We start from the raw sequence: 11,770 nt of genomic DNA on the forward strand, positions 1-11,770 counted from the left end.
AAAACTTTGCATGATAATGAATTTTTCTCCCCTCTTACCCTCACATCTCGCTCTCTCAAATTCTTGATTTCAATATCCATTGCTTTCTTCACTCCGTCACACTTTAAATAAACAGAAGCCGTAAATGTACCATTGTAACGCAGGGGAGGGGGTGGGGGGATTTTAGTTACTTCCGGGCACAACATCGAAACCAAAAAAATCGATAGTGAATGAGAATGTTTATTTTGATGAAAGAGACATCTGTGGGATTGATTGGATCATTGAATAAAGGAAAAGAGACCTCACTTGTTTTTAAAGGAGGTATTTGATTTCCTTGCTTTGTATGCCTTTTTACAATTAGCCTCAGTCAGGATTCTTCCCATCCCCTCTATATTAGAACCTGTCATTCTCAGACTCAGAATTATACCAAGTTCACTCTCTCCCTTTTTTTTCATTCATTCGAAGCTATCCCTATAGCAATTTTAACCACCTCTTTCAATTTCAAAATCGCACACCAACTTGTAATACGTCCCACGCATACACACAAACGTACTCGGGGCACTTCATTAAACTCATATTCTGAAAATTCGTCTATTATATTGATTTTTTCTTCTGAATTTGCATTTTAATAGCATGCCACAAATGATTAATAACGAAAGGTAAAAAAATCAATGCCCTTCAGATCAACGAAAAAAAAGATTACATATGTAAACAAATTGTGTTGTTTGTTGCGTAATAATGGTAAATTTATCAAATCACAATCATTCTGCTTCAATTCCGGATTACATGAAACTTAGCTATGATAATAGGAGATATTTATTTTCAGGATATTACATGTTTGAATAACTACTGTGATGGCTCCCATAATGCAATGATCGTCATTGCCAAATTCAATAATTCGATGTATGTTTTTTTTTTTTTTCACGTCTTTTTATTCAAAATGATTGGGGATTTAGTCCAATTTACATGCTCCAATAAGAACAAAAAAAATCAATCACTATAACTATAAGTATCAAAAGTTTTTAAATCACTATTTTAGTATCAGTTTGCATTCATGATAATCTGAAACTTGTTCAGGGGCAGCGGAACGGTTTTTGAAGTGGAGGGGGTGACCATGCAAAAACATCAAAATCAGATGGTCATTTTTACGTTTTTGTACACGGTTTGGAAATATAAGTGCGCTGCCTTCCCCCGTTTCGCGGCCCCTGTGGTTTTCTAATCTAAATAGTACTCATTTAACATAATATACAGGCGGTATATCGCATCCGATATGGTCTCAAAAATAAAAGCATGAATGACAGCGGTGAGATTTTAACTTTCTTAAAACAAAAACATGATAATGAATACACATTTAGCTATGTTTGGCAATATTTAAGATAGTAAAGGACACATCAATTAATTCCTCAAAATCATTAGCTACCTCGCGAGTGTGATATTTTTTCCCCTTTAAGTTAATAAGTTACTGGGATTATAAATATGAATCATGTTCGATGTCAAGAATTAAATCATTATGACATCTGTAATGTACATGTACCATGAAGAATACGGTTCCAAGTTATATTGTCCGAAGTTGCGAGTTTAGATTATAGTCGCATTATTCAATATAGTTCTTGTTTACCTTTATCATGGCGAGTCGCTGCAGGTTGTGTGGAGTTAACGAACACCTTTTTTTTGTTACGATGTCACCTGCGACACTAAACATCCGTTCTGCAGTGACACTGGATGGTGGGCAAGCGTGGTAGGCAGCAGCAACTGGCGCTAAGTTGGGGAAGGTTTGTCTGCGACTGCTCCAATACTCCAAAACGTTGCTGTCGAGTTTTGCAACTGGCTGCTGGAGATATACTTCCAATTCGTGGGCAATTGACTTTTTGATGTCACTTTGAGCAGGGGTCTCATCTTCATTTTCAGAGGTAGATGGATATGATTCCATCATGGCAGCCTCCATTGCTGACATGAAGCTTGGACGATCCGAGTGTGAAGGCAACTGGGTGGCTTGTTCAGGGGTATCTGGATCGGAAAGTTCGACGACATCGTCAAGATTCTTCTCATTGTCAGAGAGTCCAACAACTGATGTCGAGATGGCCTCCTTGATTTTGTTCCGGAAGATTTCATCCCTTGGAGCGAACTTCATCTTGTACCTAATGCATAAAAATAAAGAGAAGTGATATGTAATTTTCATGGAGAGACAATTAAAAATTTTAAACTCATGATAGCCTGTGAGTCTAAACCTAAAATGAAACAAATAATGAGAATCACTGGCATTTATTTTATTCCACTTAATTAAATATTCATAAAGTTGATGTGATCCCCCTTTCTTTATTTTCACGTCTAAACATCTTGAAGTTGAAGAAAATGAAAGCTCCCCTTAAAATCATCAAACTGAGCGGACCATTGATGCATTTCAAGCATGAAATGAAAATCCATTTTTTTTAAGTTCTAAATAATTATTGATCAAGTATCCTACCTTGGATCCAAAACGGTAGCGGCATGGAAAGTAGCGATGATCGTCTCTTCCTCTAAGTAGTCAATACGGGATGTTGGCTTGGGAGACATCATCCATCTCATCCGTTTCTCCCATAGATTCTGGAACGTTTCAACCATGCTTATGACCCCTGTTACCTCCCCAGCATCCTGCAGAAGCTGTAGCTGCTTCGCCAGCCCTTTAACCATGGGTAGAAATGATGAAACGCTACAATCGTCTTGTGACGCTAATTTTGTTGCCTCCTCTGCTGGCTTGAGGGCGGCAACAACCCTTGAAATGATGTCAAGAGCGTCAGACCAGTGCTGGAATGCCCGTGGTCTTGAAAAATCTGCAAACGGAATCATCACCCTATCATTGGCCAGTGCTTCGACCGCATCCCGCTGTGAGGTGATGTTCTCCAACATCGTCAAGGTGGAGTTCCATCTAGTTTCCACATCTCTTGTCAATTTGACGTGCTTGGTATTTGGGTAGTGGATGCCTAGCAACTCGTCGAATCACCGCTTGACAGGCTGAGAATTGTTGACTTTCGACACCAACGTTCGCAACGCCGAAATCGTATCTCCTACAGCACGTTGGGTGTCGATGCCTCCCTTCATCACAAGGTTGAGACAGTGGGCGATGCACGGTACCCATCCCCGTATCATGTTCTCTTTCGTACAGTCGATGAGGGCTCGGCGGATGTTTGCTCCGTTGTCGCTTGAGCCGAATAGTAGCTGATTGTTGGCGGGTACCCACTCATTGGCGATAGTTGTCAAGCGATCTTGAATGTGCTTTGATGTTGCCTTCTCTGCGAATTCCTCCAAGCTAACAAGAGCTTGTCTTCTCTGGAACTGAAAGAAAATTAAAGATAATCAAATTATTGATACGTAAATAATAATATTGAACGGGCAGCAAAATTAGACACCATTAAATGCGAATAGAATTCACTATTGAAAATGATGATAAATTTTTATTTATGAATGGGAGTAATGATAAGTTATGACAGAAAATTTATTATTAAATAGGCCTACTTAATAAGAAACCTGGATTTTAGTTTTACGTCACATAAAAACGTGCATGTTTGAATGTTATTTATTTGATGTACATATATAGCAAGGCAGACATTTTGCCCTTTTTGCAGGCGAGCATAATTGAAAGGTATTTTATTTAAACAAGGCTAATTGTATAGGTCTATATAAAGTAATGGTGGAATATAAAAAATAAACGAAAACGAGGAAAATTAGCTGAAAGCATAATAGATACATATTACTTACCATTTCATCCTTCAGAGTTGTCCAATGAAATGTCACCACCATGTACTCTATGTTCTGGTGAGACCTCCACATGTCGGTTGTGAAGCTAATCCCGGGAAGAGCTTTCGAGAGATCGATCTTTATAGCGTCTTTCACTTCTGAATATATCTCAGGTATCACTTTTTCGGAAAAGAACCATCTCGATGGGATGCTATACCTGCCATCCATAACTTTGATAAGTTCTCTGAATCCATCGCTGTCGATGACAGAGTATGGTCTCATGTCAATGGCTATCATTTTTCCGATAGCGCGGTGTATGTTTTTAGCTCTGTCACTATCATTGCTATAATTGTTCCGCCGGGCAACAGTCTCTTGAAGAGTCAATTGTTGCTTTCTTGATGAGCCCGAAGCTTGTACTCTAGATGAATTATTACTTGGAGGATCCCGTTCTACTCTTGCATCACCACTCCTTGGCATTGCCATGCATTGTTTGAGATGCCTAATGAGAGCAGTTGTCCCTCTATTTCGAGAATTTTTACCCCTAGCCCTTCGAACCCCACAATGATTACAAAGGGCGAACGACCCATCATTTGGATCCAACGTAAAATGGTTCCAAACATCGGATTTATTTTTCCGTTGAGAAGTTTCGGCCATGGTGGACAATTTGACAGTAACTTAAAAAAATCAGAATGAAGTGAGCGAAAGTTTCAAAATTTGGAAGAAAGTGATGTTGTTTGATCGAAATTCTAACTTATATATCTTGATGGCTACAATCGGCAACGGAGAGCAGCGAGAGACCCAACCCCCTTGTCAGAGAAACACGACAGTGTCAGTTGACAATCGAAGCTTTATTTTGGCAAATTGTTAAAAGTAATTAATTATAATTGCAAGATTAGATTCACGATTCAATAGACAATGAAACTTGATAGATTATTTGGTCACAACAGGTTTTTCTCTCTCGGACAGCCTGATACAATGACAGACTGTTCTCACTTATAGGGTGAAGAGTGAAGACAGACTGTTCTTCGTCATGTGATTATAAAAGACAACAGACTTCATTATCAGAAAAAAATATTTTCTTGATAAAATATTAATTTCCTTGCGAACTTCCTGAATGCCCCCCCCCCCCATACAAATAAATCAGAAAAACAAGAAAAAACAACTACCCCCAAGATAAATGATTGCATAGATGAAGTGGAAAACAGACTTTCTGTTGCTGTGTCTTTCATGACCCCCACCACTCAATATATTTGAACATCGAATCAGACTAATTATCAAAGAACTCTTTGTAAGGCACTTAACTTTGCCGCCATGGATAAATAAATTTTATCCGTCTTCCCCTTTTGTTTTTACCTTCCCATATCTCTTCCATGCTCCTCCCCCCTCTCTCTCCCTGTCTCTCTGCCTCTCACCCCAAACAAGCTTTCACCTACTCTCACTACCTTTCTCGGTCAAAATAAAGATATCTCACGACGCTGTTATGTTTTTTCTTTCTCTCTCTCTCGGTCTTTGTCACTTCGAGACAGTGGTCGGCCACCCGGCCTAATTCAGACGATTGAAAAATTGCGTAAGTGAAAGCGAACAGTAAAATGACGAATTTGTGAAAGGAAGATTGTCAAAATTCAAAAGAAAAACAAATAAGTGTGTATTGCTACATCATGTTATCACCGACAAAATCAAATAAAAGTTGGATGACATTTTCATGTGCTGAATGTTTTTGGACTACATTTATTTGGTTTCTTTTGAAATGGAAGCCAAGTTATTCGTGAAATAAACTGTATAACTTTATAAGCCTTAACCCTAAATAGACTGGGCTATTTCGACGCCTAAGAAGACTGGGGGGGGGGCTGATTCAGCCCCCCCTTATGATCTCGGCCGTCGATCGCGCGATCGCGACGAAAATTGGCACACGCGTTACCCATGGCATTATTTACAAAACTATAACATCAAATTCTGCAAAAATCTCATGTTTGATTAATTATGCTAATTTATGCGTAAAATCACAAGTTTGCTGTAATTAAAAAAATAATGCCCCTGAAATGCTAATTTTTGTTTCACATACTCTAGATAGGCATCTGATCAAATTTATTTTAAAAAAATTTCAACATCACATTTATTTTCTTATGTATTCTATTGTTTTCTAAATTTCTTATGTATTTCATTGTTTTTCGACTTTTTGTTTTTTATTGTTTTTTCAATGGAAATTGTCAGGGACTTTATTTGGACCATAAAAAAGATAAAATTAATTGATTTTAAGCAGTAAAAGGAAAAATAATGATACATTTATGAATTTTGGTTAAAAACACTATTTGCATTGGATTTGTACACAAATTCACGTTTTTGAGTAATTTTGGGTGTGCATGCACTTACGAAATGTTGCGTAATTTCCGAACCGCGTACCCGGGGGTCACAATTTTGGTCTCAAAAGTTGCGCGAGACTTGAAAGTAAAAAGTCAGTGAGCGACACGGTCAAAAAATTTTGCGCGGCGGATTTATCGCGAAAAATGTCGAGGGGGGGCTGAATCAGCCCCCCCAGTCTTTTTAGGGTTAATATTGGCCCCCACGAAAAACAGCATGTGCTGATAGGGTGTTCCATCCCACAAGTGATAAATGAATAAATAAATGAATGAATAAATAGATAAATACAAAAATAGATAAAAATTGGCAATCATCACGACACTAACCAGAACTCGTCCAGTCCACTCCCCTCCCCCTTAAAAAACACACACACAAGGGGGGGGCGAACAGATTAGTATATTTCACCCTTGCACAAAAAAATCATTTGTTTGTCATCACAATCATCTCGAAGGAAACATAATTCTCATTCGGACTTCTTTATGGCCACCTCCGATGACAGTTACATGTAGCTCACAAAACCAAGAAGATTAATGTCAACATGACAATCGGGGCCCTCGATCAAGCAAGTGATCAATCACATGATTCCATATACACACATTCAACATGCACTGTGCACTACTAGTATATTATGGACACACAATACACACACATTTTACAGTGCAGCCGCACAGCCACATGTACACAGAATAGACGCAGGGCGGGCTGCGGGCAGCGCAGGGGCACGTGGCTCGCAAAGATTGATTTTCGCTGGATTATCTCGGGCTGAAGAAAACACAGCTACATAGAAGTACAAGGGCCAATCGTCATGCATGGACGGACCGGACGACCTATTTAAAGTTATGAATGAGCGGTAAGGCTTGGCTTGAGTCTGCCTCTAAATTTGAAAGGCGTTGCAGGTGAATAGATGGCTTTTTAGTTTAATCGCGATGACGGAAACAAGTTGTATAGCATTCGGGTTAATTTTCCGGGTTGAGAGAGCTTGGCAATGAAGCCCGGTTCGTATTTTCCGAACCGAACCAGCTCAACCCGGCGGGATTAAGTTCGGAAGGTGATCCGAGCTACAGCACGAGCTGAAAGCACGTCGGGACAGTGAGTGAACACTGCATGAACTATGCGTGAACACTGTGTGAACTATGCGCGAACTATGTGCAAACAATGCGCAAACATGTCGTAAAAGGGTCCCGCACTGGCACGCATCAATGCGGGGCAATGCGGGCACCACAATGCGTGCAAGTGTCAACCGGGCATTAGCTGGTTGGAAGTCTGCTGCACATGGGTGTACCGTAAACCACCTACATGTTATTGTATCATGTATGATTTTATACAACGTGGATGCCTTGATGATGGTAAGTCTAATATAAAAGGTAAAAGAAAGGAGTTCAGCAAACAATTATTTCATGAGAAAGTCAAGGTTAATCGTCACCATATTATCATACATCTAGATCTGGTACATTAATGTAAACTTATGCTTGTAAAGTCATGAAATCTGAGCTCAAATCCGATCATTCTGATGATCGCTAACACAGAAAAGGACAGTGTATTAATATTGCTTGGAAAAATACTTAACATTTTATGAAATTCTGTGCTTATTTGGCTAATTTGTCAGAAATTATGCATTTTCTTCCAGAGCCATTTGGCACATATTTTTTGTTTATACAGACAAACAATTTTGACTAGAACAAATTTTATGCTAATTTATGCAAAATGAATTTATGCATATTTTTAAAAATTCACACAAAATGCTTCTTCTTTATTTGTTGACCGATTTTGAATTTTTTGCTTCCATCTGGTAGAGCTTCATGAGGTTCACCAATCTTCTTCACAGAATTTTGAAATTTTGACCAGAACAATTTTTATGCTAATTTATGCAAAATTAATTTATGCATATTTTAAAAAATTCACATAAAATGCTTCTTCTTTATGTGTTGACCGAGTTTGATTTTTTTTCTTCCGTCTGGTAGAGCTTCATGAGGTTCACCAATCTTGTACGCAGAATTTTGAAATTTTGACTAGAACAATTTTTATGCTAATTTATTTGAAATGAATTTATTCATATTTTAAAATTTCACATGAAATGCTTTTTCTTCTTTAATTGTTGACCGATTTTTGTCTCACCTGCGAAGCAAAGTGAGACTATAGGCGCCGCTTTTCCGATGGCGGCGGCGACGGCGGCGGCGGCGGCGGCGGCGACGGCGGCGGCGGCGGCGGCGTCATCAAATCTTAACCTGAGGTTAAGTTTTTGAAATGACATCATAACTTAGAAAGTATATGGACCTAGTTCATGAAACTTGGCCATAAGGTTAATCAAGTATTACTGAACATCCTATTAGAGTTTCATGTCACATGACCAAGGTCAAAGGTCATTTAGGGTCAATGAACTTAGACCATGTTGGAGGAATCAACATCGAAATCTTAACCTGTGGTTAAGTTTTTGAAATGTCATCATAACTTAGAAAATATATGGACCTAGTTCATGAAACTTGGACATAAGGTTAATCAAGTATCACTTAACATCCTGCATGAGTTTCACGTCACATGACCAAGGTCAAAGGTCATTTAGGGTCAATGAACTTTGGCCGAATTGGGGATATCTGTTGAATTCCCATCATAACTTTGAAAGTTTATGGATCTGATTCATGAAACTTGGACATAATAGTAATCAAGCATCACTGAAAATTTTGTGCAAGTTTCAGGTCTCATGATTAAGGTCAAAGGTCATTAGGGTCAATGAACTTTGGCCGAATCGGGGGTATCTGTTGAATTACCATCATAACTTTGGAAGTTTATTGGGCTAGTTCATTAAACTTGGACATTAGAGTAATCAAGTATCACTGAACATCCTGTGCACGTTTCAGGTCACATGACCAAGGTCAAAGGTCAATGAACTTTGGCCGAATTGGGTGTATCTGTTGAATTACCATCATAACTTTGAAAGTTTATGGATCTGATTCATGAAACTTGTACATAAGAGTAATCAAGTATCACTGAATATCCTGTTTGAGTTTCAGGTCACATGATCATGGTCAAAGGTCATGTAAGGTCAATGAACTTTGGCCATGTTGGGGTTTTTTGGTGAATAACCATCATATCTCTGTAAGTTTATTGGTCTAGTTCATAAAAAGTGGACATAAGAGTAACCATGTATCACTGAACATCTTGTGCGAGTTAGAGTAGTATTCAAAGTCAGCATTGCTGCTATATTGAACCGCGTGATGCAGGTGAGACGGCCAGAGGCATTCCACTTGTTACTTTTTTTCTTCTTCCATCTTGTAGTCTTGTAGAACTTTATTAGGTTCACCAAGCTTCGACACAGATTTTTGAAATTTTCAGTAGAAAATTACTCATGTTAATTTATGCGAAATTTATTTAGAAATCACAGAAAATGCCTCTTCTTTATTTGTTGACAGATTTTGATATTTTTTCTTCCATCCGGTAGAACTTCATGAGGCTCACAAAACTTCTACACAGAATTTTGAAAATTTTCATTAGAAAATTATTTATGCTAATTTATGCAAAATGTATTCATAAATCACAGAAAATTCCTCTCTTTCTTAATTTGTTGACAGATTTAGATTTTTTTCTTCCATCTGGTAGAGCTGCATGAGGTTCACCAAACTTGTACTCAAAATTTTGAAATTTTGTCTGGAAAATTATTTATTCTAATTTATGCACAATTTATTCATAAATCACAAAAAATGTTTTTTCTTCTTCATTTGTTGATCAATTTCAGTTTTGTTTGCTTTATATGATAGCTCGAGGTGGTGATACAAAATTTAAATATAGAATTTTTAAACTCATTGAATCTGCTATTTATTCATTTATTTTCAAAACTCACAAAAATTGTTTGTTGATTTATTTTGGTTAATTTTGTTCCATCTGAGAGCTACATTAGGTTCACCAAGGTTCTACACAGAGTTAAGAAACTTTGACTAGATAATAATTAATACTTAATTCATATGAAATTTATTCATACATCACAAAAAATGCTTCTATGTCATTTCTTCATCAATTTCAATTCTATATCCTCAATTTATGTCACCAATATAATTCACTACAGTGTCAACTGGGCTGAAATTAAAATTGTGTTAAATTATGATGCGAGATGCCGGATGAGCTCCACATCATTGATGTGCTAGTATTGGATTCTGATCAAACTCATATTAAGGTTTTTACCACAACTGGTATTCATCTTTAATTGTTGAATTCATACCTCGAATGATATTTTATTTTGTTTTGCAGACTGGTGTAGAGTTGGAATTAGTTGAATCAATAGCCCTTCTTGAATGGTTGGCAAATAACTACAAATCCTTTGGTGAGTGTTGTTCATCTTGATGTATACAAAAAATTGCAGCATCTTAGTTTATGCATTTGCCATGAAGGCATTTTTTCACAGAAAAAAGAGTGTATTAAATCAACAGTTATACCAATACACTATGATAATTTCCCAATACACACTCATTGTGTGTATTAGGCTAGTTTGTATAAACTTAGTTTTATTCCAGGATCTTACTATTCAACACCAACATTTCTTTTTCCAGTGTTGATCTGGGTCCCGCTTCATAAAACTTATTATAATAGCAAATTTACAAGAAAGTTACTGAAATGCTTCAATCTGGTTGGCTGATGTTAAGTTTTTTATGGAAAATGTGCATTCGTTATGTAATAATATCCAAGGATTGTGCTACTTAGCACTATCAGCATAAAGGTTTTCAGTGTAAAATCTGGGTCTCGCTTCATTAAACCTATGAAAGCAAATTTAAAAGGAAGTTACTGAAATCCTTCAATCTGGTTGGCTGATGTTAAGTTTGTTATAGGAAATGTTCATTTGTTATTGAATAATATCCAAGGATTTTTACTATTCAGCAACATCAACACAAATCTTTTCAGTGTAAAATCTGGGTTCGGTTTCATAAAACTCGATGTAGTAGCAAATTTACAAGAAAGTTACTGAAATCTTTCAATCTGATTGGCTGATGTTTGTCATGGAAAATGTTCATTTGTTATTGTAACAAGTCTCCGTGGAAGGGGGCCCTGAAAATGAGTTGATAGGTTCTCTCCTAATGCTGTCGTTTTCTGTGTCTGCCCACCTAGGTGCCACGCTCGAGATCATCACAGATCGATCGCAAGAAGGATCTCAATTCTGCAAGGGCTTTGGTGGTATTGGTGGCCTTCTCAGATACCGTGTGGACTTCCAGCAGTTAGATTACGACGAGGACGACGATGACTACGGAGACTACGACGGCTACTAGAAAGGGGTCGCGACCCCCCGTCATCTCGTATCCTCAATAGGAAACACAGATGGACTAAAAATTGAATCTGAATGAAAAAAACAAAAGATATTCGCCTAGGATTTCATGGTCATTATAATCCTTTCAATGCAGTATCATATGCAGGGGCACATCTAAGGGGAATGCGCCTCTGCCTTCCTTTAGAATTATTTCCTAAACTTATCCTTGCTAGACATCGAGTCTGGTCCCACCTTTTGAAAAGCCCTTGATCCATCGATGGTCTGTAACAGCATAATCTATCCTGGGGATTGTAACACAAATCTTAGCAATGATCGTGGAACATTTTTCTAAGATTGATCCCAATGGCTGCAATGTGCAATCAATCGTAAAAATCAAACGTATAATCAATCGCTGACCTTTGTGTTACTGGATCTATGGTCCCATAACACAAAGGTTAGCTATAGATCATACGTTTGATTTTTACGATTGAT

The 11,770-nt window shown here is 37.7% G+C and overlaps 1 protein-coding gene across 1 annotated transcript in view; it reads left to right on the forward strand.

Annotated features, from left to right (window-relative positions):
- Positions 1–11,525, forward strand: part of LOC121424931 (eukaryotic peptide chain release factor subunit 1) — a 29,327-nt gene extending 17,802 nt beyond the window's left edge. Inside the window, exons 9-10 of the mRNA XM_041620825.1 lie at positions 10,291–10,363; positions 11,143–11,525. Coding sequence (XP_041476759.1) covers positions 10,291–10,363; positions 11,143–11,300 — 231 coding nt within the window. The 3' untranslated portion in view covers positions 11,301–11,525. The remainder of the gene's footprint in view (positions 1–10,290; positions 10,364–11,142) is intronic.
- Positions 11,526–11,770: the final 245 nt, after the last annotated feature.

Source organism: Lytechinus variegatus, chromosome 12 (assembly GCF_018143015.1).
Source record: "Lytechinus variegatus isolate NC3 chromosome 12, Lvar_3.0, whole genome shotgun sequence".
NCBI lineage: Eukaryota > Metazoa > Echinodermata > Echinoidea > Temnopleuroida > Toxopneustidae > Lytechinus > Lytechinus variegatus.